This window comes from Phytophthora cinnamomi, assembly GCF_018691715.1.
Source record: "Phytophthora cinnamomi strain GKB4 chromosome Unknown Contig3, whole genome shotgun sequence".
Lineage (NCBI taxonomy): Eukaryota > Oomycota > Peronosporomycetes > Peronosporales > Peronosporaceae > Phytophthora > Phytophthora cinnamomi.
Window position 1 is genome coordinate 191,331 of NW_027150936.1, and position 27,999 is coordinate 219,329.

The 27,999-nt window shown below is 55.0% G+C and overlaps 1 protein-coding gene across 2 annotated transcripts; it reads right to left on the reverse strand.

Annotated features, from left to right (window-relative positions):
- Nucleotides 1-176: 176 nt before the first annotated feature.
- Nucleotides 177-27,990, reverse strand: IUM83_09097 (uncharacterized protein; the record flags this gene model as incomplete). Of its 2 annotated transcripts, XM_067933516.1 has the most annotated exons (8): nt 177-237; nt 376-418; nt 488-640; nt 26,928-26,977; nt 27,071-27,149; nt 27,250-27,259; nt 27,375-27,457; nt 27,567-27,990. In XM_067933516.1, the coding sequence occupies 8 exons, from the start codon at nt 27,988-27,990 to the stop codon at nt 177-179; spliced, it is 903 nt and encodes a 300-aa protein (XP_067799986.1). The 2 variants fall into 2 exon arrangements, with proteins under 2 accessions (XP_067799986.1, XP_067799987.1); XM_067933517.1 differs by having other exon boundaries at nt 27,071-27,259; nt 27,354-27,383; nt 27,467-27,990.
- Between the last annotated feature and the right edge of the window lie 9 nt (nt 27,991-27,999).

Sequence of the window (27,999 nt, forward strand, 5' to 3'; positions counted from 1 at the left end):
GTAGCTGCAGCAAACATAGGCAGAGGACTCGCCAAACAGGGCCGCGCAATAATTGCGGGCCTCAAATTGTGGAGGAGGCGAGCACTCCGGCGAATGGACCCGCTGCCGCAACTCGGGGCTATTTTTTTTAGGGCTCTGTTGATGCAACCCCACCACACCTCCGTCTTAAAAACAGGTTAGACAGACGCCTTGCGAGAATGGAACAGTTGAGCAGTGATGGTGGCAGGCGGGTAGTACCTGGAGAGAGGCAACAGACAAACAGTGCAAAAGTAACAGGTGATAAATATCACCCTATATGTTTGGTATTGCAAGCTATTTGACCCCACAAAGGCATCAGGATACCGCTTACATGAAATCAGATCAAGGTCTATTTACTTGGAATCTGATAGCCAAGCAAACTTGAACGTGAAGTCAACCCCTACATTGTCGAGTATACCTGTTAGATTAACCCCGTCGATAAGTAACACCGAGATTCATCATTACATACCGAAATGCAATACACGGAAGGTCATCGTCAGGGTCAAGCACGCCAATAACTTGCTTCGAAGTAGCTCTCCTTGAGTTTCGAGTACAAACGCCAGGTGATACAGTGCATTGACCCCTAGGTTGTGGTGAATCAACACAACGAGCAGTCCGAGTGCTATAAATTCAACAAGTGAGACCACAAAGATGGGTCTGACCACGTCTCCAATCGTATCTACTGTGGCACTCGCTAACTCGGAATGGTACTTGGCATTTTGCGAGTGAACCGTCACGAGCAAGTAGATCCCATACAAGAAAGGAACAAACGTGTCGATGATTGCGCTGAGAATCAGGCACTCGGTGGTGAATAGCACTTCTAGGGCTTCTCGGAGAATGCCCGAGTGTGATGCCGCGTTTTTACTGTGGAGTTCAGAGAATAGTTGTGCGTCTGAGGCCTTCGCTGAATCATACGTCTGGACTGGAAAAAGTATGCTTCGATTTTGCCGATGTATCCGCGTAGCTCCTTTGCCAATATAACGCGATTTGTTGGCTTCGTTAGCGTCAATCGGGGTGATAGGACCAACGTGACTTTTCTCAGGCTTAGTACAAGAACTTCTCTCCAGCCGACTGAGAAGATTGCATGCCTCCACTGAAATGTTGTGCGCAAGGCACGACCGGATTTGGATTTGTTGGCGTTTCTGCCTTTTAAAGCTGTCCTCATTGTTGCAAATCCAATAAATGCCGTCAAGCAAAGTACCCGCTGTGCCCGACGCTTTACCCAACCGCACCAAAATTGTAGCAGTGCGCTGGTACAAACGAAATAATACTGTTGCAGATTGAGCGATATCGATTAGTACAATTATTGTGATAGTTGGTTGCGAATTCATTTCTTGCACGCTGGTGGCCATATACAGCGCGTTGAAGAAATCCACGGTGAAGATGACAGCCTCGGGCATCATATCCTCCATGTGTGTCACGCAGCGCAAAGCTAGATTCTTGAGCGCGAGTTTAATGACTGGAAGCAACAGGATTATTGGAAGCTCATAATCGGTGTTGCTAGCTGCGTTGAACAGTACTTGATAGGCTGGATAGATGAGCGAAAGCATTTGTTGAGTAGCTATGAAGCTGCTGAATCGCATGAGAGGCTCCCTATCCGCCAAAACAGCCCGTACGACAGTCACCCCAACGATTATGTAATTGACCACGATCCCGATCACATAAAACACCGGTACCATGGTAATAACAGTAAACGGGATCGGAAAACAAACGTTCGCTGCAACGATCACAACTGCTACCATTTGTAAGGCGGTCACGCAGACTATCAGTAAGAGTTGTTGGCGCCACGATATCACGTACGCCTTGAGAAAATACTTGGTTTGAACCAGTGTAGTGTACAAGGCAGCCCCTGCCGCAACCGTAGCTCGAACCCAGAAGCCATAATTGGCTCGCCATCCAAGCGCAGGGTCTTGGAGAGGTATGACCTCCAGACAGGTGAAAAAGACTTCAATCGGAAGAAATAGTGTCGTGATCACACACATGACTCGACAAGGCGACGCATTTCGCGTGTACTCATGCAGAGCAAGAAGGCGCTCGACCGAGTACTGCCCTCCTCGATAACTGAGGTGCGCTGCTGACCATATACGCACAAGTTGTGAGATCCGGGTTCGTACAAGGAAACTTCGAGTAGGTGGTGCCGCTGTAGGATTCCTTCGAAGCACCGCAGGTATATCGGATGGCAGAGGATGGATCATGCTGTAAGCCCTGCAAGATGGTACTGTATTGCTAAATTTGTTAGTGCTGCTATCACAGCCCAGATAGGATTACAGTCAGTGCACTTCCGACAATGGGGTATGCCTATATCCCGTTCCATTTTTATAATATACCGCATCGCCCCTGTCCTAAGCGAATTTTTATTTTAGCCAATGAAAACAATGCATTGTCACTCGTGGTACATACTGAGAAGCCGAGTCAATTGACGCATCTACTGCGAGAGGGTCCATATTACTCTGGCCAAGGTCGCGAGGACCAACGTTCCCTGGACCCCTTCACGTGGAGGCATACTTGTTGTTGACACCGCCAAATCTGCTGCGAATGTATCCTTTGAGCCGGTCCGACAGCGCAGCCGGGAAGAAGTGCACTCTGCTGGCAAAGTCGCACACAATTGGATCCCTTGATGGACACCCCCGCTTCGAGTGGAACTTTAGACATACTTCCTTCCCGTCTTGGCGCGGGGTAGAGATGCCCTCCGGTACTTTCCTGTCTTTGTTGTTGCCAAAGCGATGCTGGCGTGGTAACTGGGGGCGACCATCCGAGAGAGCCGGGTTACTGGTAGACGACCGCGTCATTGCCTCCGTCTTTTCTCGTTGGGCTGTGAGCAGAAGCCCATGTAACTCGAGGTTGTCTGGCGTAAATCGTGAACAAATCAAGTTTCTCGATTCTGTTTCATTTGCACTGTCGGTCGCCACAGCATATCTGTATTGCTCGAGCTTAGAATCAATCCATATCACTAGCGTGAGGAGCATGTCCTGAGGCCAGAGCTTACGACTCTTGAGAGCTCCAAGGAAGTTGTAAAGTGTGATAGCGAGCTGCTGCATCACCGCGTCACACATTACAGCTGTCGTGTAGGTACACGCGCTAAATTATATATGGCACACTTTCCCCACCAACAGCACCCACCGAGTCACCGAAGACTCAATGGGCTTGTTAGGGTTAGAACCTGAAGGCCCAGGAACTTTCCCTTGCACCGGGTTGGTGTTTCCTCTGTGCACCGACCTTCCGCTAGTCGACCGACGGAAGACTCAGCGTCACTAGCCACGAGCAAAGGCTAGCACGCTCTCACACACAAAATATACGTCGCAGGCCCTCAGAAGGAAGGGTCCCGGCCTGTTACGGCGTGATACGAGGGTGCCGGAGCTATACTCCTGCGGGAAGAAATAAATGGAGTGCGCTCTCGCTCCTCCAGTTCCTGGCAACGACTCGTCGCTACCAATACACCGGCCACTAACTCTTGGCCCTGCCAGGGATGAACACACGCTACACTAGTAGATGTGCCCACCGACAGTCATAATCCTACCTACCAGGTTTACCTTGAGCTGCAGGTCGTTCACTGCAGGCACCGGTGTCGCCCTTGCGTGGTTGGGAGGAAAAGCGGTTCTGTTATTGTTGCCCGAAGGCTTATCTTGTCTTCTCTTAAGTTTCCTATCAATCAATACAAATATCAAGTATAAACGCGTCCGTTTTGGACCGCCAGTTGTAACTCACAACTCTTCGGCGCTTTCTCTGCGACGTGGCGGCGTTACCGACGACTCAAACGGCCGCTGAAACGCCACCGACGACTCGGGACGGGCGCCGATGACTCATAAGTTCGGATCTTGCCAGTAGGTTCGCCCCGCACTTAGCGAGCTGCAACCGCCCGCGCTTGACTTGGGGCCGTCGACGAGTCATCGTCACCGGCCTATTTAGGCCAATCAGCGATCAGGGAATTTAGTCCAATGACTGGCGATGGGTTGTGACTTGCCAGTTAACGCCGGCGCCTCGAGTCTTCTTCGTCCCTCGTCCCGCCTTTGGGTTTTGGCTTCGGCTTCATTTCCCGATACCACAACTGCCCCCACCGCGACTCGAGCCGCGTTCTGGTGAGCGTCGGGGTGCTCCTGTGCCATGGTTGGTTCTTCGCGTGCTGCCCAGTCCGCCATGAACTCGGCCCTCGGGGCTCTCGGTGTGTCTCGGTCTTCGCTCCAGGTAAGCCGTCTTCTTCTTGTTCTCTTGCCGTCTTCGCTTCTAACCCGGATCTTGGTATCTTGGTCAGTCTTCGCCAGGTCGAGGAAGCTCGCTTGATGCTGGTAGTTCGCCTGCTGCCCCTGCTCCCTCGCAGTCGGCGGTGTCTGAGGATGAGAGCGCTGCTGAGTCGACGGCCCGTTCGGTCACGGTGAGTTTCCTGCCGTCTTCTCGCTTTCTGTCAGCTTCACGTGAGATGCTGATGCTTGGCGGCTTTGTGCGTCTGCTTCCCAGGTTGTCCTGTCATCTCCGGAGTTGGGCTCACTCGCTGTTGGCGATACGCCGAGCCAAGCTTCGCTGGAGGCTTCCACTGAGTCGTCCGCGTCTCTGGCCATCTCTCCGGCTGCTCCTTCGGTACGTCTCGTTGACTGGCACCTTGATCTTGAGCTGCTCTCGCTTACCTTCACGGTTATTGCCTTCGTTTCTTGTCATTCAGGATACTTCTCTGGTTGATGTGCCCGTTGGTAGTGCTGCCGGCGACTCGGTTGCGATCCATTCGTCGCGGCTAGCTGCTCGGTGCTCTACTTCGAGCGCTGAGGCCAGTCGTTCCACCACCGACGACTCGCTGATCACGGTGTCGCGTGAGGCCCTTGAGCAAATCGTCATGGAAGCCAGTGCTGAGGCGTCGGAGCGCGTGATCGCGGTGTTGGGTCCTCGGCTGGATCTCATCGGTCGTCTCAATGTCACCCTGCACCAGGGTCCTAACATTCGTGGGGACCGCCACGTGGGCTCTCGCTTGGCCGCTGCTCGCTCGCTGGAAGACGTGGTGGCGGCTGCTCAGCCCAACATGGGAGTCCACGATGACATTAAGCTGGACTTGGCCGTGATGCGAGGCCAGTTGCACTCCGCTGAAGCTGCGCGTGCTGCCGCCGAAAACTCGGGGATTAAGGAGTCGTTCAAGCACGAGAACACCATGGTGTTCCTCAAGCAAGCGCGCGCGGAACTCGAGCACTCCAAGAAAGAGGTCAAGCGTCTGCGGGTCCTGGAGGCTCACTACCTCCAGGAGATGGAGGGTCTTCGTGGAGCCGTGGATGCGCACACCGAGACGGCCGCCCGCTTGGAGAACCGCGTTAGAGTTGCTGACGACGAGTGCAAGCGTCTGGCTCTCCAGCTCACTCGCGAGCAGACGGTGTTCAAGGCTGCCGTGGCGTCGTCGACTGCACAGAGCAAGCGTCTTCACGATCTTCTGGCTCGCTTGGGTGCCGGCGATGACTCGTCGTCGACTCGCCTCCAGCGCCGAAATGAAGACCTTCAAGAGCAGGTGAAGCGGCTCACGCGTGCCAACAGGACTCTTCGGGCGCATGTCAAGTTTGAAGATATGGATCTAGACGTCCTCGTGCTGACCTCTGAAGGTTCGTACTGGTCGTTGTGTTGCTGGATGTGCTGGCTTGTGTTCTGATTCTGGCGATGACTCATGCTTTACAGGGTTGTCGACTGGCGAGTTGAACTGGGACCTGCTGGACATTAGCCACGAGACTCGGCGGGTCCTCAAGGACATGCTGGCTAATGCGGATCCGTCTCGAACCGAGGATGCCATTGCCGTTGACTTGGCCCACGCTGCTTTCCTGGAGTCGGACTCTCATGTTGAGTTGTCGTCGGAGGAGCGGTCGGTTGAGGCGAACAAGACAACGCCGGGGACTCGTGCTGCCGATATCGAAGCGGACCGGGCTTTACGCGCTGCGCAGATTGGTTGCTCACGCAATGCGTTCCTCGCAAAGGGAAGCCGGTTCTCATCATGTTCGTGGTCGATCAAGCTCTGTTTATCGTTCGGCGTCGCAAAAGCGGGTCCGTTCCTCGTCTCTCCGTCGCAGTCTATCCGCCAGTCGTCCGGGCATGAGACCTTGCCGCCCCGCCGAAGACTCAGCTTCTGCTGTCCGTGGCTCTCGTACGTCTTCTTCTCGTCGAGGTGGTAGCCGTGAGTCTTCGGTGACAGCTCCTGGTAATTCTCGGACTTCTTCTCAAGATGGTGAGCACTTTGAAATGGAGGTGGAGGTTGTCGAGTCTTCCGGAAGTGTTCCTGCGGCTGCAGCGTCTCCGTCCGCGTTGGCAGTGCAAGCCCCGAGTGCTTCCGGGGCTTCGTCGTCCAAGGGCAAGCCGAGGCGGAAACCCAAGGGGCGATGGGCTCGTTCTCAGCGATCTACTGGTCCGCCCGTTCGCGCCGTCTTCTCCGGGGCCGCTGCCAAGTTTTCGTCGGACAGCTCACCCGTTGTTCCTTCCCGCAAGCCGTCTCGTGTGGTGGAGTCATCGGATGAAGATGCTGTCTCGTCGAGCACTATTTCTCCTCCTTCCGAGCAAGTTCACGTTGATTCTGGCGCTTCTCTCGAATGGTTCCCAGACACTGGTTCGGAGGCGGAGAGTTTGGGCGTTGGATCAGTGATTGAGTTATCGGTGGGCGTCCCTTAATCCTCTTCTCTCTTGGAGCTCCCAGGTTCCGAGTCGTCGGGAGCTATCTCAGGTGCTGGTGTGGAGCCTAAGAAAACACCTCCTGTTCCACCGAAGACTCACACGAGTCACCGTCGACAACCCCGTCGTTCTTCCGTTCCACGCCAGTCTGCGTCTTCCGGAAGCAGCCGAGTCGTCGCCACATCGTCGTCCACCCCTGGGTCAGATTCCAGCCCCCAGCGTCTTCCTGTGGTACCGTCGCCGGCGCGGGGCCAGTTACCCCTCGTCCGATTTTCCAAGCAAGTGGCCAAGTGGGCTGTGCCGTACATCGTGCCGCCTTTACGCGTCCTGGGGCTCTCAAGTGCTGGACCCAGATGCTGAATACTCGGTTGCCTGCACCGGTGCCCCGAGATCTCCGAATTATTTCCAGTCGTGAAGGCATCGCGGCGTTCGCGGATTACAAAAACCCTGATCATCCGTGGCAGAAGCTTCGCCGGCGACTCCCGTCTCAAGCGTGTCTTTTTGACACTTCAGAGTTTGATCCCGACTCCAAGGTGTCCCAGCGGGCTTCGCCGATGACTCGAGTGATGGGGTACTGGAGCAATTTTCGTGGGAGCGGCGACTCGGACAACGTCGACCTAGGTTTCTCGCTTTGGGAGCGTGATCACTGGATCCTTCCGAAGGCTGTGGAGACTACGTTCTCCGCAGTTGCCGCTGATCTGGACATGATGGACTGGACTGCCGCGCGGAAGACTCGGACGAGGAAGGACTTGGATGCTTTGAAAGCTGCCTGGTCGAGGTACGTGGTCGAGCGCAACAAACGCAGCGACCGTCGCCGCGCCAAGGTGGTCCCGTACATCTGGAAGTGGGGCAGCAGCCAAGATCCGGGTTTCTCGGAGGTGAAGCCCGAGTTCATGCTCGAGCCGACCATGCCCTGGTATTCTCTGGAGTACTTGCCTTGGGAGCCCAAGACTGTCGACTGGTTGAGCGAGGTCGCTGCCCTGGATGCTGCGGAGCCTTGGCGGAACGGCTGGATCGATGTGCCGGAGCAGCACCCCTACAACACCACGTTCGTCCCATGCAACCCGTCGGCTCCGCTCTTTGTCCCAGCTGGTTCTTCGCGCGCCGATGTTGGTCGTCGAGTTGTTCCAAGTTCGTCACTGCAGCCGGGTGAATTGAGTTCAGAATGGGTGGCCGAGTTTGGTGATGCTCGCATTCCTGCTGCGTCTGAGTCTTTGCCGACTGCTGCGTCTGTTCCGGGAGGACAAGCTCTGGATGCTGCTGGTGGCTCCGATGACTCGAGCTTGCTTGGTGTCTTGGCTCGGGCAGCTGTTGCCTCCGATCCTGATTAAGTTGAAGTCGGGTTCAAGCGAGTCGTCGGCAGCGTCTTCTATCCATTTGGTTTTCGTTTCCAATTCCGCTTCTGAGTTGCCGTTGAGTTTGGCTGTCCGTCTTGGTAGCGTTTAATTTTCAAATGCAAAAAGGTAGTACTGCAGTAGCTGTTTTCTTCTGTGGTCTTGGGCTGCGTTGCCCCAAGTACAGGTCGTCATGGCGGTGACTCATAGCCACCTAGTCTTCGTCGGCGACTTGAACCATCTGCAGGCGCTGTTCACTTCGTTTTCGCCGTAGGTAATCATAGAGGAGCCCTCCACAAGAAAGGTTAGCGGTTGGCCCCCACGTTGGTTCATCGTAGCCGACCCATTTGACTCTAAACTCGCGCACTGCTCTTTCAGTTCCCGTGGACAACGGCACACGGTCGTCGAGGATGGCTTCAACTTCATACTCTCCTGCCACGTGATCTGGCTCCCAACTATTTTCATGGAGCAGTTCTTCGTCAAAGTCTAGTCGCGTGTCGTCGACGAGTCCGGGCGCGAGACGAGTCTTCGGTCGATCTCCAAACCCATCAACCAGCTTCAGTCGGGAGATATGGACGACTGGGTAGAGTCGGTATCCACTGCGGTCCGGTAACTCGAGTTCGAAGGCATAGTCTTCGATCTTCTTTTTTATCCGGAAGGGTCCATGCCACGGGTGTGCCAGTTTCTTGGTAAGGCCGGGCTTGACTCTCTCCATGTACAACCAGACCCTGCTGCCGACCTCGAACGGGACCGGCAGCATTGATTTTCGGCCTGCAATCGGCTCAATTCCGCCAGTCTTCGGTGGATCCACCCTGTCCCGAGAGACATGTCACCCCTGTCCCACAAACGGTTGGTTTAGGGCACCCGCCGACGACTCGCGAGTCGTCGGTGGCAAATGCGTACTTGGTTTGAGCTACAGGTGACTTGGGACGGGGGTATCTTGTCCCGTAGACGGTTGGTCTTGTGCCGCCGCCGACGACTCGTGATCTCGAGTCTTCGCCAGTATTGTCTTCTCTTTCCTGCTGAGTTTGGCGTTGTGTTCCCGGGCTCTGCGAGTCTTCTCGGTGGCTTGGTATTCCTTGGCCATTTCCATAGCAATCTGCTGTTGTCTGTTGACTTCGCGGCGCCACGCCAGTGCGTCTGACTGCTTCGGCGTGCCGTGTCGGAGCGAGGATGACATGGCTTTCAGCGTTGACTGGGCATCCCACCCGTGCACCAAGTAAAATGGTGTTTCCTTCCGAGTCGTGTCTTGTGAGTTGTTGATGGCGAAGACTAAGCGCTCCACGATCTCGTCCCAGTCTTGTTGGAGCGGGTCTTCGGCGTATACCTAGACGGATTGCATTACCGTTTTGACTGACCGTTCTTGCTGTCCGTTGGCTTGCGGCCGGTAACTCAGCGTTGCTCGGGACCTTGACTGCATCATTTCTGCAAACGCTTGGAACACTTCGCTCATGAACCGTGGGTCGCGGTCATGGCGGATGAGTGATGGCGCACCGAATCGTCGGTATATGCATTCTTCGAATGCTTGTGCCACCTTGAGTGCGCTCGTATCCGCCATGGCTTTCGCAATGATGAAACCCGTAAAGGAACATTGGAAGAGCAGCAGGGCTGTGTTGCCCCTCCGAGTCTTCGGCAGTGGTATCACAAAATCCATAGACACTAACTGGAAAGGCCGTTCCGCCAGCACGTTGCCAGGAGAGTATCCCTTCAGTTGGGGGGCGGCTCTTGCTGGTGCTGTAATCGGGGCACGATCTCACGTGCTTCTCTACGTCGGTGTAGAGTCCCAACCAGTAGTAATCTCGCTTGACTCGCTGGTAGGTTCTCACCACACCCTGATGGCCACCTTCCAGCGAGTCATGGCAATTCTGGAGCACTTCTTGAATCATCGTGGTGGGTACCACCAGACGCAGCGAGATCTCCTCTTGCGACTCAGCGTCACGCCGACGACTCGTTCCCATGTAGTGTAGCAAATTGTCCTCCGACAACACGAACTTATCTGCGATTATCCATGCATCTCTGGCGGCTCGGTATCCAAGTTTCTCCACAACTCCACGTAACAAGGTCTTCAGGTTAGCCAATCGCAATTCTTCGTCCTGAGCGGCAGCTATTCGTCGTCGTCTTTCTTCTTGGACTTCCACAGGACCAATGGTGTAACGGGGTTACACGCACAAGTGGTTGCAAGCCACTTGTGAATTTAACAGATAGGTTATCTGTTAAAAGTTTTGAATACTTCCTCACATTGGTGTAAGACACACCGATGGATACATTGAAGTGGACCACCACAGTGAGTGGTCCACACATACCCAAAGATCCTATTGGTAGAAAGCAGCATCTTTCTACCAATCAGAGACATGCATATTAGCGGGGCTCTGACAGCCAGCCGCTGTCAACCCTTTCATAGATGATAAACAGTTTTAGCAGATTTAGGAGGAAAATCAATTTACAAGCAATACAGTTCTCATTTTACCTTAAACTAGCTACTTGGAGTCTTGTCTAAGTTAACTTATATTTGTGTATTCAAATATAATTAACCGAAGTAATTACTAAGTACTTACGCTTCCTCATACACGTTGCGCAACGTGTAAGCTAAAGTAGTGAGTCAAGTTAGACCCACTACACCTGGTAGCACTTTGTAGTCCGTCCAACGACCGACCGCTTGACGTTCGTACGCGGTGTACGAACGCGGAGCCGAGAACCCCATGAGCACGGAGGTGTCCATGGAGAGCTCCAATACGCCTGCAACGCATGCCGCACGCGCTGACTGCCCCCACCTGTCTGACCCAGAGTGGGAAGCCCTCCAACGACTGTCAACAGTCATTGGAGAAGCGGCAATAGCTACAATGCTGCGTACGCTATCGCCGACGGAGCAACATCGTGTTGCTCTGGGGTTCATCATGAAGGAGCAGCGTGACGCTGCTTCCTCAGTGACGGCGTCGTCAGGGACGACACCGCGTGCTCAACCATTAAAGTTGAGCGTAAGCAATTACGTGGGAAGAGAGGGCGAGCCTCTCCTCCGATGGCTTGTCGAACTCGACACAGCCATAGCGGCTCGACGCATCGTCGACCCGCTGTCGAAGGTCGCGTTCGCCATGTCCTGTCTGGGCGGACGCGCAAGGAGTTGGGCGTATGGACGCCGACTCTCCGATCCTACGTGCTTCAGCACGTACGAAGTGTTCAAAGAGGAGCTCAAACAAGCGTTTGAGCCCCCGCAAAACGAGTTCCGGTCGAGGGCGGAGTTCCTCGACCTTCAGCAGGGTAAGCATGACGTCCATGCTTACGCGCAGCGCGCACGATATTTGGTATCAAATATCGTGACTAACCCGATTGACGAGGCGACCAAGGTCGTCACGTTCATGAAAGGACTTAGAGATGGGCCAGTGAAGACCTATCTCTTCCGAGAGTACCCGAGTACTCTCGAAGCTGCAATCACTCTTGCCATGCAAGAAGAGTTTAGCCTGCGGCAGGCTAAACTCCATGTAAACGTACCGAGGCTGCAGCCGCGCCCGGTAGTGAGGACGGGAGGTCCGGAGCCAATGGACCTCTCGAACGCAACAACTGCTGGTTACCAGCAGCAGGGAGGTAACGTGCGATGCTTCCGTTGCGGAAGGATCGGTCACTTTGCACGGGAGTGCACAGCTCCCATTCCCCCTGGAGGTGGCCGTCGTGGCGATGCTAGGCATCGCCGCGGACCAACAAAAAACGCGAATATCCAGTAGGCGCGGGGCGCCCTACTGGTAGTGCAGTCGCGCGTGCCGACATCGGGCACGCGACACTGAGGACTGCAGCCCCCAGTGAGACCAGCTCTCACTGTAAGAAACAAGATGACAGGCCGAACCTAGTCATCTTGAAGGTTTTCTCGAAGAGAGCGAGTGACTCTCTTCGAGCTTTGGTAGATTCAGGCGCGTCGAACAACTTTGTTCGACTGCGAAGCCTGTCGAGACTTGACTTCGAGGAAGTAAATGTACCTCGAAGTCTTCTGGAGGTACGACTGGCAACAGGTGCCATCGTGAAGACCGAGAAGCGCGTCGTGAACGTGCGCTTCTCGTACAAACAACGAGTGTTTGTCGAACACTTTATCGTCCTGGACCTGGACGATAAGTTCGACGTAGTAATGGGCATGCCGTGGCTTGCACGGCATGATCCGGTAATAGACTGGAAGAAGCGCACGCTCGTGCGCTTCGGACGCGACAGCGGAACAGAGAGCGATGGCCCTGTTACCGCAGCGCGCGCACCAGCAGGTGCGCGCAGCTCACCAGTCGAGACAGCGCTTAATGCTGCTGTCCCGGAGTGCCCAAGAAGTGCGCGAGGGCGCACATGGTAAGACCACGTCGGCAATGCTGCCGACGTCGGAAAAAAAAAGATGTGTTGGTTCCGGGAACCAACACCCACGTTCAAGCGTGTAAGGGACAGTCCCTGACCCGAAGCGGTCAGGTCGACAACGACGCGTCGGCTCCGGGAGCCGACGCACCCTCGGTCATGAGGGACTCCGCCAATGAATGGCGTCGAGGTGACGAAGGCGTGTCAACTCCGGGAGTTGACGCTGCAAACAGTGCGGATGGTTGCAAACGTACCGCACTGACGCAATTTGCATGCTGTCGTGCAGCCGGGCTGCACGACGAAGCGCCATGCGATCAAGCCGGGCTTGATATCGCGCGCCCGCGGACAGGGTCCGCCGGCGAACAACCGTCCATGGCCGGGCCTGGACCAGAAGAACCACCGTGCGGAGCTGGGCTCCGCACAACAAGAAGATGGCGCATGCGGAGAACGCTGCGCAAGTCTCGGTCTGGGACCGAGACGCAACAAGAACAGTCTGCTGGGCAGACTGAGGCGGTGACGCCGGATGTCGAGACGCTAAGCGTCTTGACGCGCACCGATACTGGATTCCAGTATCGTGAGATGGAACTCGCTAATCCTCCGACGACGGCGTCGGAGTTGACTTCGCTTCCAGTCATGAGCTGGAAGCGCTTCACGCGCGACTTGCACGATGGACGCATCGAGCAAGTCTGCGTTCTTTCGGACAGCGAAAGAACGGAGAGCGAGAGCGAAGAGCTGAGGCAGCTCTTCATGGGAAGTACCACTGAGAGTGAAGACACTCTCAGTGCGAAGACGAAGCGAGAGCGCTTCGAGGAACAAGGTTGGGACTCGCTGAAGTCGAGTCCCTATTACGAATTGTTGAGGGAGTACAAAGACGTACTCCCGGAAGAGATTCCTGCGGAGCTTCCGCAGGATAAGGGCATTCAGCACGAGATTGATCTCGTGCCGGGCACGAAGTACTGTGTCACGCGGCAGTGGCCACTGCCGCGAGAGCAAGTAAAAGCAATCGACGACTTCTTTGAAAGTCGTCGCAAAGCAGGACAAGTGCGGGAATCAAAGTCCCCGCACAGTGCTCCGACGTTCTGTGTCAAAAGGCCACAGGGCGGATGGCGCATCGTTCATGCCTACAACAAGCTGAACGATGCGACGGTACCGGCGCATATGCCGATACCGCGGAAAGATGTTATCATCGATTCGATGGCCGGGAGCACCGTTTACAGTGCTCTCGGCTTGCGAGATGGATTCTACCAAATCCTAATGCGTGAGAGGGATATCCCTCTCACGGCAGTGAGCACGCCAAGCGGCATGCTCTGGGAATGGCTAGTAATGCCACAGGGGCTTAAGAACGCCCCTGCGACCTTCAACAGGTGCGTGACGCACTTGTTGCGCTCGGTGCGCGACTTCGCACCGAGCTACTTCGATGATGTATTCATCCACAGCCGGGCAGGGGACGAGAAGACCGACATTGAGATGCACAGGGTGCATCTCCGGAAGCTACTTGAGCTTATGCGAAAGCATAAGCTCTACGCGAACCTGAAGAAGTGCATCTTCGGGGCGAGCGAGATACCCGTCCTTGGGTGCCTCGTAGGGAAAAATGGCGTTCTCCCTGACCCGGAAAAGGTCAGAGTGATTAACGAATGGCCAACGCCTTCAAGTGTCAAGGAACTGAGGCAGTTCCTTGGCTTGGCCACGTACTTGGCAAGTACGTGGAGGATTATGCGGGCAAGATCCGCCCGCTGTCACAACTTCTTAAGAAAGAAGCTGTGTGGAATTGGACACCCGATTGCCAGAAGGCATTCGATGCAGTCAAGCGGGGCTTGACTGAGGCGCCGATCTTGGCAGTAGCTGACCAAGATCGTCCATTTCACGTCGTATGTGACGCATCCGACTTTGCAATCGGATGCGCGTTGATGCAGCACGATCACGAGGGCCGTGATCGTGTCGTCTACTACCAATCGCGTCAGCTGAAAGCAGCTGATCGTGATTATCCGGTACATGACAAGGAACGCCTTGCCATGAAATATGCACTCGCAAAGTTCCGAGTGTATTTGCTTGGAAGTAGACCGTTTGTGGTCTACACCGACCATGCATCACTGCGCACCGCAGTGAAGCCGCCACACATATCACAATGAATGGCTTTGCGGAGTATAACTTCCGGGTCGAATACAAACCCGGAAGATTGAATGTAGTGGCCGATGCGTAATCACGTCGGCAGGACTACGCAGAAGCTGCTGACGTCAATGCCATTGACGCCATGCGATCGGGCAAATCCACATCGTCTCTGTTGGATGATGTGAAGGCCGCGTTCGCGCACGACGCGGACACGAAACGCTTGCTGGCCTATGGCACAGCACCTTCTGACAGTGGGTGCGCAAGTACATCCGTGCTTGCGAGGTATGCCAACGCGTAAAGCCTGCGCCATTCGCGCAGGCTCCACTGCAATCACTACCGACTCCGTCGGAGTGTTGGAAGTCCATGTCTTTGGACTTCATCTTTGGTCTTCCCCCGGATAGCGGAGGGAACACCGGCGTTGTGGTCTTCGTAGACCGCTTCAGCAAAATTGTACATCTTGCTGCGGTGCCGGCAGAGGTGACCGCGAAGCAGACGGCCCGTCTGCTCGTCGACATGGTGTTCAAACACCATGGCATGCCGTCCGACATCGTGTCGGACAGAGACCCACGCTTCACAGCGCACCTGTGGCAAGAAGTGTTTACACTTCTTGGGAGCCAGTTTTCCATGTCGACTGCGGATCATCCGCAGACGGACGGTCAAACCGAGCACGTGAATCGCGTGCTCGTCGATATGTTGAAGAGCTACGCTCACTCGTTCCAATACTGGAGCGAGTGCTTATCGATGGCAGAGTTTGCCATCAATAACTCAGTGCATGCCTCGACAGGGCATACACCGTTCTACGTGAATGCCATGCGACATCCACGTCTACCGAGTTTACTCGGAGTGATGGCTCCCACTTTAAGTGGGGGAGGATCTACGACTGCAATACAGCAGCCACAGAAAACTGCTGACACTTGCACAGTGTCAGCTGCAACAATGGACACACCACATGAGTCTGCGCAGGGCGCAGACTCCCCCAACAACAAGGCCAACGACCACGGGTCTGCGCAGGGCGCAGACACCGCAAAGAACCACGCAGAGGCAGGGCCTCTAGCGGAGAGCGAGCTGAATGACTTCAGCTCGGATGCAATCAGTTTCATCACCAAAAGACAAGCCGTAATTCGGTTTGTCCAAGATGCAATAGCAGCTTCTGTTGATCAACAGAAGCAGAACGCAGACAATGCGGGCAGAGGCAACACAAATGAATTTAAAGTTGGTTCATTAGTTTTGTTAGCTACACAAAACCTGCCTAGACATGCAGTTTCGGATTTCGGAGCAAGCTTGCTTGCTCCGCGCTTCATCGGGCCGTTCACTGTGTTGGCACGGCACGGCAACGCATACACGCTAGACATACCGTCTAGCATTCGCCTCCATCCGACATTTTACGTCGGACGGCAGAAGCCATACCTGCAGCACGAGCCATCTAGCTCGGCTGACCCGAAGCCTCGGCAGGAGCCATATAGCTCGGCTGACCCGAAGCCTCGGCAGGAGCCGAGGCAGAAGCGGAGAACTTGGCCTCGGCGACGAGCAACCTCTCCTCCAGCGCGCGGACGCGCTGGAGTAACCCCTTCATCCGGGTCCCCAACTCGACCTGGATATTCGAGGCGGTCTGCGAAACCGCCGCGACTTGGGCCTTCTGGTTCGCCAGCTCCTGTTTCAGGGCGGCGAACTCAGCGCCCTGCAGACGCTCCACGGCGGTCACCCGGTCGTGGAGAGGCGCATACTGATCAGCCCGGGGCTGATCATACCCGGGGCGTGTTCCCACCCCCGCCACCGCCGATCCGTGACGTCCGCGGATCAACCCGCTGGATTGTTGAGCGGATTGTTGACCATAGTATCCCGAAAACGAACCCTCAAGGGGCTCGTTTTCGTATTCGTTGGAGAGGATTTCCTCCCCATCGAGATACATGGGAGCCGCGGAACGTCTTGCTGGAGGATGTTCCGGAAATGGTGAGGGCGTACGAAGAGCAGTACGCGCTGGTGCAGCAGAAGTAACACGAGCGCTGCGATCATCGCTAGCGCCCGAACCCTCACGTGCTAAGAACTTAGCACGGAGCTCTTTGAGACTCTCGGGCACACGGAACGACGTGTACCCGTTCAGGTCGCGGTCGCTCAAGCGGACCGCGCCTGGGAAGCAGTTCGTGCACTGAAAGCCCTCGGGCACAGCGCACGGCACATTTGCCTCCTCAGCAGCAACATGAAGTTGCTCCAGCTTTCCACGCTTCGAGTACGTCTCGAAGCGATCACGCGCTTGCTTAATCCGATCACGGTAAGCACTCGGCCTCTTGTTGAAGTTTTCAACAAAGGCGTTCCAGCTTTGACAAAGTGCCTGCCATTCGGGCACTTTGCTGCGAGAAGCGGTCTTCTTGCTTTGAAACCATCGGAGCTCATGAAAGAGTCCGATGTAGTAATCGCGCATTTGATGCGTTTCCGCATCAAAGTGCAGCTCGGCAGCCACAGCGTCATCTTTGATGGCGCTGCATACGTACAGCGGCACCTCATTCGGAGGTACCGAGTTCCCATACCCGTCCGCGACCTCGACGCGGACGGATTCCATGGATCGCGCGCGCAGGCGCAGCCCGCGGAGAGCCTTGAGTTTGAATCACGCGCCGCAGCAGCAGCGCGCGAGTACTGAGAGCCCAGCGGAAGCGGTGGGTATCGCTCTCAGTACGCGAACGCTTCGAACTCGAAGCGTCCGATTCGTCCCTTCACGCGGGCGAATGTTCTGGCGTGGTCGAGCGATCTGCTCGACACTGAGTCTTTGCGCTTGAGGGGAGTCCTCCTCGCCCTCCATATCTTCATCGTCGTCGTCGAGTCGACGACGTCGCCGTATTCGCCTTCTGCGTTCGAAGTAGCGTCGATGGAGAGATGACTCCCCACCGACTTTGAAGTCTTCTTTGAAGCGCGCTCATCGTTGAATGAACGCGGATTTCTTCTCCAAACGCGGAGAATTGACGAATGGTCAATTCCGAAGATTGACGTGCGGAGACCCCGCGCGTCTAACCTTAAGGGTAACGGGTTAACGTACAAGTGGCTACAAGCCACTTGTGAATTTAACAGATAGGATATCTGTTAAAGTTTTAAATACTTCCTCACCTTGGTAAGTTACACCAATGGATACATTGAAGTGGGCCACCACAATGAGTGGTCCACACCTACCAAAGATCCTATTGGTAGAAAGCAGCATCTTTCTACCAATCAGAGTCATGCATATTAGGCTCTGACAGCCAGCCGCTGTCAACCCTTTCTAAGATGATAAACAGTTTTAGCAGATTTTAGAGGAAGACTACATAAGCAATACAGTTCTCATTTTACCTTAAACTAGCTACTTGAGTCTTGTCTAGTAACTTATATTTGTGTATTCAAATATAATTAACCGAAGTAATTACTAAGTACTTACGCTTCCTCATACACGTTGCGCAACGTGTAAGCTAAAGTAGTGAGTCAAGTTAGACCCACTACAAATGGCTTGTGCGTTAGGAGCTGCTGGTGGAGCTTGGGTCGTTTCCGGGGGTTGAATTTCAGGAGGTTTCCGGTTAGGTCGAGTCTGCGGCGGTGACTTCGGCTTATCGTGTGTGAATCGGACATGTTTTTTCTTGCTCTTTTGCGCCCGAGTCATCGCCAGTAGCATTCCAGGTTCTGGACGTACGAAATCAGCAAATGTCTTGCGTTTCACGGTCGAGACGCCGCTCAGAGCTTTAGAGCCTCTTGGAACCAGGTTTTGTGCTTCTGATCCTTGCGGCGGCGACTCGTAGATCACTTCTTGTATCCGATTGAGTCCGGCCAACTCTGCTTTCCGGGTTTCACTCAGAATGACCTTGGAAACTTTTGACTCCAAGGCTTCTGTTGCCAGCGTCCGCGGCAGCATTGTATTCGCGTACCACGTGCAGGTATTTGGCTGACGCAACGTGTGTGATCTCCTTGTGATGATTCAGCTGTGCCATCAGTGAATCCTTCCGGCAAGCTATCACCCCTAGGGATTGCTGGATCGCGAGTCTCGAGTCTCCCACGATCACTCAAGTCTTCGGCACCGTGTTCCATCGCGGCGAGAACGCCGTTGTTCATACCGGTGTACTCGGCGATATTGACCGTGGTTTTCGGAGGTAGCGTTCGCTGCAATAACTATTTTCCACTCCGGAAGGCTCCACACGATCCAAGCAACTGCCAACCACCATACTCTCGGTCTATGCTGACCCATCGACAGATGCCACGAAGCCTGTATGAGTCGGCGTAGGCGTGCATAAATCAAGTTTGGGTCCATGCGAGTCGTCGGTGAGCTTTAGACGGCGGGGCAACCAGTTCCAATGAGTCATCGAGATCCACGAAGTTGATCACCGTCGACTGGAGCAAGTGGGCGAAGGCACAGGCCTTCTCCCTGACTCGTTGGACGATCAAGTACCACGGGAGAGCAATACCGCGAATTGTACAGCTCTCCCAAAGAGCGACTTCGACTTGGTAACCCACTCCAATGTGGAGAAGCGAGTGTAGACTCGTATTGTTCGTCCCGCCAACTGAGTGTAGCAAGTCTTCAGCAGTAGCAACAGTGCTAGCACCTCTTTCTCCGCCGCATGATAGTTCATCTCGGCCTCCTTCACACGTCCGCAGAAGCGAACAGGGTGCAACTTGTCATCATGCAGCCGTAGCAGCGTGGAGCTTAATGCCCACTCATTTGCGAACAGCATGACGTGCACTTCCTTGGTGCGGTCGAAGTGGCGGAGTATCGGCGCTGCCGCAACCTTGTCTTGGAGAGCTTGGAAACTCCGGCGGGCAACTGTGAGGTCAACCTCCGGCGCGAAATCGTCTTCCTTCAGCTGGTACAGCGCCGCGCCGTAGACAGCGAAGTTCGGGTGAAGCGGCTGTAATAATTCAGCGCTCCTAGGAAAGACTGCATTCCTACTTCGTTCGTGGAAAGACAGCTTAGTGATCGCGTCAAGCTTCTTCGGGTCGGCCGAATGCCGTCTTTGACACTTCATGGGACAGGAAGTCGACGCGTCCTTGCACGAAATACTCTTGGTAAAGCTGACGCTGATCCGGCACTCTTCAAAACGACTGAGGAGCCGATCCAGCGTCGCCAAATAATGTCGAAGTTTTCGCCACCGAAACAGATATCGTCCACGAAGGATCGCGAACACAGGTACCAGCGACGACTCGTCGGCTTCGTTGGTCGTAAACATATCGCCCTCTGAGCAGTAACGAGCCGAGTAATGGGTTCGGTCGTCTCCGAGTCATCACGGGCGGCTGAATCTTGGTTCGAGTCGTCGCTGTAGTGCCTGGTAGGCGAGGGGACGATCGAGTCGTCGCGCAGTGTTCTGCCGAGTCTTCGGTGGCTTTCATTTTTGCTGCAAAGGCGTTCCAGCCGTCCTTAGGTTGCACAAATCCCCACAATGCGTTGGCTATCATCCGTTGGTAGATCATCGGCGCGTTCTTGAGGCCGAAAGGCATTCGTAGCCACTCGAAGTGCCCCAGAGGACACACAAATGCCGAAATCTTGCGCGCACGTAGAGTCATCAGGATGGCCCAGAATCCGCTGGCCGCGTCGAGCGAGCAGAACCAAAGATAAGTCTCCAAGTCTGTGCGCAAGTCGTCGACGAGTGGCATGGCGTACTCCAGGATTGCCGTTACCGCGTTGACCATCTTGTAGTCGATGCAGAGGCGGATGTCTTGGCCATTCTTCTTGAGGACAATGACGATTGGCGAGGCCCACGGACTGTCCGAGAACGCGATGAGCCCTGCCTTGAGCAGTCCTTTGAGTAGTTCGTACAATTTCTTGAGATGCTTGAACGGGATCCGTCGGGCCCGTTGTTTGATCGGCGCATGCCCCTGCACATCTATGTCGCAGACAACGCCATATGCTGGCGGTGGGAGTGCATTCCCGCTCGCAATCATGATACTTTCATGGCGGCGGAGTACTTCGATAAGTTTCCCTTGCTGGTCTGCCGACAACTCGGGATTCTTGACGTTTACCGCCGAGTAGTCGAGCGTTGTCGGTGCTGTTTCCGATAAATCGGGGAGGAATGCTAATTCATGCGCGTAGTCCTCCAGTTCGATGTCCGCTGCCGGGTGTTCAGTCGTCTCGTCGTTTCTGTAGTTGGTACCTTCCGTGGCCAGTACGCGCATTACTGCTATGAACGTCTGGTCGAGAGTCGTTGAAATGTCTCCGGCGTCTCGGCTGGATGCAGTCTGAGTCGTCGGTGGATGCCTCTTCGGACTGCAATCTGGTCCTTGGTCTTCGTCGCAGCGCACCGTCGACTCAGCAGTCTCCAGTCCTGGTCCAGCTGTCTCTGGAGTCATGACTTCATCGTCAGTCGTCGTCACCCCCGTCGAGTCGCCGGCAGTAGCATCGAGTCGTCGGTGATGTTCCTCCGCTATCCATTCTGAGTCATCCGTTACCGACGAGTCGTCGTCACGGTCACGTTCACTATTGACGGGTGGTTCCTCGGTCGAGTCTTCGTCAGGTCGCTGCAAGATACTTTTGGGTGTCGGATAACTCACTTGTTCCACCGCTGGAGGCTGCTTGGCCAACCATTGTTGGTAGAGTTCAGCTTCCCACTTTAGTAGTGTTTTGTCTCGTGCGGCAGCGTATGCGAGTACCTGCCATTCTTTGTACTTTGCGGAATCTAGCCGCACGTAGCCTTCAGTCTTCGGCAGCGACCCAATTGGAACCCAGACTATCACCGGGAAGTGCACCGGACAACTCGCCAGCCTATCCGAGGCGTTGGTAAGTCGAATCCTGACCGGGCGTCCTTTGTAGAACCTGGTGACAGTCGGGATGAACAGTTCGGCGAATCCAAGGCACGTGAGTCGTCGGCTCGGGTTGTCGCCGCTGTAGTTTGAACTCGTCCCATTCGTGGCCCGGTATTTGCACTGGTTCCGTCGGACCGTACGCGACGTGGCTTCCTTCGGCCTCTTCCATCATGTTTTGAGTCTTGATCAGCGGGATCATTACCTCGTCGGGGAGTTTGGCCGTTGCGTTGAGGAGGTCCAGTCGGATACCGGCCGGGATCATAAAGTCGGTGCCAAGCACCACTTCTACCCCAGCGCAGTGATCCATTATCCAGACTTCAAAAACATAAACGCGCTCCCATCCAAGGGTGACTTTCACCTTCGCTCGGCGAGTCGTCGTCATCTTGCCCTTGGTGATTCCTTGTACATCCATGCAACGTCCATGCCCCACTACTTCGCGGAGTTTCAGTCGCTTGGCAATTTTCTCCGAGATGACATTGACGTTTGCCCCAGTGTCCAGCAATATCCTCGTGCGCGAGTCGTTCACGGTTCCGTTCACCAGTGTCCGCATCCTTACGCGCTTGTCAAATTTCTGCGCCGACCACCATCCCATCCGTTCTCCAGCTAAGAGTCGTACTTCTGGAACGAGTCGTCGGCGCGAGTCTCCTTGTATAGCGCTTGTCAGCCAGTCTTCGGCGGTATCTCCCACCTCTTCGTTATCGTCCTCTTCACAACATACACCTCCACCGAGGCACGCCTCTCTTTCCCAATTTCGTCGTTTTCATGTCGTTGTCTTGTTCAGTCTTCGTCCATTCGCACTGCCCACAAAATGCAAAGATGCATTCGGCTTCAATTGCGGGCTCGGTAACCGTGTCCGATTGGGACCAACCCAGTCGTAGTTGAGGGCTGCCTAGTTTAAATGGTCCGAAAACAGGAGTTCTTGGAGCTCGGTGTGAGGTCTTTCTTTCCACCCGACTTGATGATCTTGGTGATTTCTTGAACAGTTCAATTTTCCAGCGTCGTGCACTTGTTTGCACAGCTTGCACCGACGTCGGCAGTAGTGCGCCGAGTGATAGGGCCCCGCAGGCTGCGCACGCCCACCTCGGCGAGGTTTCTCGTCGCGGAACGCGGTTTTGGAGCCGATTGTCCTGGCCTTGGCTGCGCCCCGCTGAGTCACCCCAGGGTTGTCGGTTGGCGGACCGGGCGTACGTGCCTTCAGCGGCGACTCATCGTTCGTTGTCATTGGCTGCCGCAAGGTAGTGGTTGCTTCCGTCTGACGAATAGCTATCACCCCAGTCTTCGCCGCAACGTTGGGAGTCGTCGCTGCCGTGTTCACTTCCATCTTCGCTGTTGCTGTCGCCATCATATCTGTGGCGTTGTTGCTGCAGCTCGCTCCGCGTGTCCCGCGTGTCCCGTCCATGAAGTTCGGCGACGATGTCGGCGACAGATGCTTCAGCTAAGCTCACGCGAGGCATATTGCGTGAGTCGTCGCGACGACGCTCATAATCTCGTTCGCGTCGATCGCGACGGTTGTAAGCATCCCGCGAGTCGTCGCGGCGGCGGTCATCACGTCGGCGAGCGTCTTCCGAGCGCTCGTGGCGGCGCGAGTCATCGCGACGTCTGTCATCACGTCGTCGGGAGGCATCCCGAGCTCGAGAGTGAGGCAGCGACGACTCGCGGGACGAATTGCGCTCGTCAATCTTCAGTATCTCCTGGATCATCTCTTCCAACTCGTGTATGTCTGAGATGCGCAGGTGGCATAGGCGCCGTTCGAGTCCTCGGTCGCCGCAAGTCTCGAGGAACCGCTTGACGTGGTCGCGTGCTTTGCGGCCGTTGCTCTCAAACCGAATCCCGGCGTTCCTGGCATAGCCATTGAGCCGGTTTAGGTAGTCGCAAACATGTTCCTTGTCTTCGCGCTTGGCTGAGTAAGCAGTCGCTCGCGGCTGAACTGGGAGCAATAGTACTTGATGAAAGCTTCGCTTAAGAGGCTCCACGTCTGCTTGGTCTTCTTGGGGAGTTGTCGGTACCAATGCAGAGCACCGTCTCGAAGACTCAGCTCGTAAGGCATGCACCATTCGTTGGGCGATGCTCGCGTTCCTTTCATCTCGTAGACAAAGGCGCGAAGCCATTGCATCGAGTTCTCGCTCTTGTTCCTAATGCCCGAGAACGCCTTGATCTGCCCCAGTGGGCGATGCGTTGCCACCTCGATCCTCGGAGTCGCGTTAAGCAACCTGATTGGTCACCACGGAGGCGCAGGTATCGCCCATCTGCGCTCCTCCATCGCCGGTAAAGTCCGCTTCTTCGTCCGACGAGTCGTCGGTGGGCCGCTGCGGCGGATCCTGCTCCGTCCTGAGCTGCTTTTCGTGCCCCTGGCCGATTTTGAGTCATCGGTGGTGCGCCCAGCGCGTCTGAGTGGCCCGTAGTGGTGGAGTCACCATGTGGAGTCTTGAAAGTAGGGGATCGCTCTCCGACGCGTCAAACACCCTCCGGTGGGTTTTCAGCTGGCGTTTTCGCGGATTGTCTCTTCGGAGTCATCGGCAGCGGTACGCCAGCCGGGTCGACCACTTCGCGAGCCGCACGAGTCTTCCGCGAGTCGTCCAGAGTGAACGAGTTCACGCCGAAGGCTGTGCGGAGTCGCTTCTTCCATTTCCAGAGCTCCGCGCCCGCTTCGGCCGGCACCTAGCACTCCAGAGTCGACGGTGAAGGGTGCTCCAGAGGCCGAAGCCCCAATGCTTTCAAAAATCGTTCGGTTTCCTTCACCACTTGTTCAATTGTTACCGAACTCACTGGGCGAGCCAACTCGTGACACAAATCGGCCCGAACCGCTTGGCGAGTCATCGTTGGCTCGAATAGCTCGCCCCAGTCGCTCTTTCTTCATCTTCGTAAAGTCGACCGAGAACCTTGTTGGCCGCCGGCGTGTCGCCGTTGAGTGGCGGCCGGTTACCGGAGGTTTGCTCGGTCACTTGAGTCGTCAGGACCGGTGACCTCGAGTCGTCGGCGGCGTCTCCAGAGTCTTCCAAGTTGTCATACGCTGGCCCTGGGCCATCCACATCATCCAGTTCATCCGCGAGGTTGCGCGTCACGGAGCGCGTGTCATCGTCAATCTCAACCGCGAGGTTTCGCGACAACGAACGCGTGCCCGCGTGTCCGCAGACAGCACTGCATCTTCCGGAGTCTCCGGTGTCACCACGTGGCGCAGGCGCCTTCTCCTCCAGGTAATCGTCGTAGTCTTCATCCATTTCTTCGTCCTTGGCGTCGGATCCAGTCATCGAGTCGTCGAAGCTGGCGGTCCGCTCAGCAATCGGGTCGAGGTGCGGCGTGATCAGGGCCGCAGTCGAGTCGTCGCCACGCGTTCCGCCAGTCTTCATTGGAGTTGCTGGTACCGCTGAACGTGATCCTTTAGCCATTTTCTTTCTTCGTCTTTTTTTCTTCTTTTCTTTGTTCTTCTTCTTGGTTGCTCTTAAAGTCGATCGACCTGCAGTAGCACGAAACACAGAAGGTCCACCAATCCCGGTCGGGCACCAGTTGTCGTAGAAACACGCGCCAAATTATTATGGCACACTCTTTCCACAACAACACCCACCGAGTCACCGAAGACCCAATGGGCTTGTTAGGGTTAGAACCCGAAGGCCCAGGAACTTTCCCCCACCGGGTTGTGTTTGTGTACCGAACTTCCGCTAGTCGACCACGGAAGACTCAGCGTCACTAGCCACGAGCAAAGGCTAGCACGCTCACACAAAATATACCTCGCAGGCCCTCAGAAGGAAGGGTCCGGCCTGTTACGGCGTGATACGAGGGTGCCGGAGCATACTCCGGCGGGAAGAAATAAAGGAGTGCGCTCTCGCCCTCCAGTTCCTGGCACGACTCGTCGCTACCAATACACCGGCCACTAACTCTTGGCCCTGCCAGGATGAACACACGCTACACTAGTAGATGTGCCCACCGACAGTCATAATCCTACCTACCAGGTTTACCTTGAGCTGGGTCGTTCACTGCAGGCACCGGTGTCGCCTTGCGTGGTTGGGAGGAAAAGCGGTTCTGTTATTGTGCCCGAAGGCTTATCTTGTCTTCTCTTAAGTTCCTATCATCAATACAAATATCAAGTATAAACGCGTCCGTTTTGGACGCGTTGTAACTCACACTCTTCGGCGCTTTCTCTGACGGTGGCGGCGTTACCGACGACTCAAACGGCCGCTGAAACGCCACCGACGACTCGGGACAGGCGCCGATGACTCATAAGTTCGGATCTTGCCAGTAGGTTCGCCCTGCACTTAGCGAGCTGCAACCGCCCGCGCTTGACTTGGGGCCGTCGACGAGTCATCGTCACCGGCCTATTTAGGCCAATCAGCGATCAGGGAATTTAGTCCAATGACTGGCGATGGGTTGTGACTTGCCAGTTAACGCCGGCGCCTCGAGTCTTCTTCGTCCCTCGTCCCGCCTTTGGGTTTTGGCTTCGGCTTCATTTCCCTATACCACACAGCACAGTATTGCTGAAATCCGGTAGCACCAGCCAGGGTTCATTTCGCAGAAAGATGTACCGAAAGAGGTTTGCATGTCAGCTGGAACACGTTTTCCGCCATCGATGTAATATACGTAGTTGATCACGTGCTGTAGCGAGACTCGGGAGCGACGTCCTGTGCTCGGGTCGATCCAGCTGTACATACAGTCGTAGGCTGGTGACAAATCGGGTAGACGCTCATGGAATAGTTGTTCAACTGAGATCCATGCGTTTTCGTAAGACCAATTTTATGTTTTGGCAGGGTGCGTCCGACAGTAGCTCTTATTTTTGGCCATCAACGTGATCTGATGATCTTGTTTTTAATATTAGCATACTTATGGATACATACATTTTCACAAACACAAGCTTTGTTGAGCCAAAAGTACGACACGGTGTCGTACTTCTTTGTCATTGGCCAAAAAGAGTTTTCTTAACCTTCCTAGCACTAAAAAAAAAACTCGACAGTGCAGATCCCTCTCCCCCCGCCGCTCGTCTTGTCTCAGATGGTTCAAGACCCCCCAGCCACCAACGCAGCCTTGACTCGTGATGCCTCGCATCGTGATAGCAACACAGAGCTCACACCACCCCGTGCTAGCCCACTCGCCCACGAGGAGCGAGCACTAAGTGCTGAGAATGTAAGAAACGCGTGCACTTCTTCCAGAACTCAGACTGCGTACCGAAGCTATATCCGTGGTATCGCAGCATGGCTTCGTGCTACACAGACCGACGCCGAGCGCTTCTCCGATGATGGTGATGGTCTTAACATCAATGTGTTCTCATCGCAGCACTTTGAGGCATTTTTCTTGCCAAAATGAACGCAGGAGAGCGTCCGCTAAAGGTCACTACTTTAGGAGGGTATGGAAGCGCTGTGAAGGACATCTACAGGCAGCAACGGCTAGTATACCACTACAATTTCCTGTCGTCGGAGCTCCCCATTACGCACTCGCTACGAGCATCAAGTCTTTTTCGGCGTTGCGAGTTGCAGAAATGTCTCGCGAATGAGCTCATTCTAGGTGAGTCTCCATGGATGACAACGACTGGTATTCCCCCTCGAGTTGTGATGTTTGGGCTGCAGAAGGAAATTCAGGCTACCGTTTGTGCTCTTCCCGAGTCCTTGGCAGCTCGATTTGCTAAGCTGCTGGAAGAAAAAGGGATATACGGGACTGGTATAACGCAGCAGCAACTCGAGGATACAATGCGTAGAGTGTTAGCGGATCGCGTGCCACGCTCGGATGCGGTCTGTCCTCACGGTACTCCGCCGACAACTACTATTGACTTTTGGCCAAGTGATGGTAAGCTGCACGCACTCCCAGAAAGCTTCAAGTTTCCGAGTACAGATGTACTGCACGCTTGGCACCTGTGGTGGTTCGGGAACGAAGCCGAAGGCCAGCCTCCGTACAAGTCAGTGTTTACGGATGACTTGGCGACACGAAAAAAGCGTCAAACGTACTCAGAATGGCGCATGATGATGGAGCACATTTCAGCTGCAATTGAGAGAGAGACCGGCGCTTTACCTTCCTCCTCAATGGCTGAGCAGCAGGCTGCAATGCTCTGCGTCACCGGTGCCAACAGCCTGCCGCTCAGCCCCTCGACATGTTCATGCAGGACTACGCAGCTGAAGGTCACGACGATGCTTCGTCTAGTTCGTCAAGCAGCACACAAAAACAACCAAAACGCACGCACGTTAGAGTACAGACCTAGGAAGAAGAGGAAAGAAGACTAAACGCATTTACGTGTAGCTCCGTTCACGGCACCTGCTTCTCCTTCACCGTCAAAGCTGGGTTATCTCGAACGTGGCCTTTTGACGAATCAAAGCCCACCTTTTTTTGTCGTCTGACTGTCTTACGAAGGCTCGACACAAGTGATTGTTAAGGCCGATGAAGTCGGGTTCAGCAGTCGTTCCATGATGGTATCGTGAATTTTGTCGAGGTGACTGTAGCTCCAACTGCGAAGGGGGATCTCGTGACGCCCCATGATCATCGCCATGACTGGGTAAACTGAGTCACAGATACCACCGCTGGTGGCCTCGACTGTACCGGACTTTGTGTTGATGACGAGGTTCGAATCGGAGTATCCCGTGACTTGGCCGTAGCGGAAGTACCCGTCGACCTTGGCACATACGGCTTGCCGGACCCAGGTTCCGAGTTGCTCGCCTTCGGCGTCCTTACTGTCGACCTTCCTTGTCAAGGCGGTAGCTCCTGATAGCCTCACAATTGAACCCGTGTCGTCGTCTGTTGTCTCGAGGCGGACCGTCACCTTTGCGCCTCTAGCGTTGCATACCTTCGCGTAAGTAGGGGATGAAATCGAACCGTTGAGGTCTTCGGGGAAGACCAGGAGAAATGAACCGCGGGAGAGCGTGAGTGTCGCCATCTTCAAAGG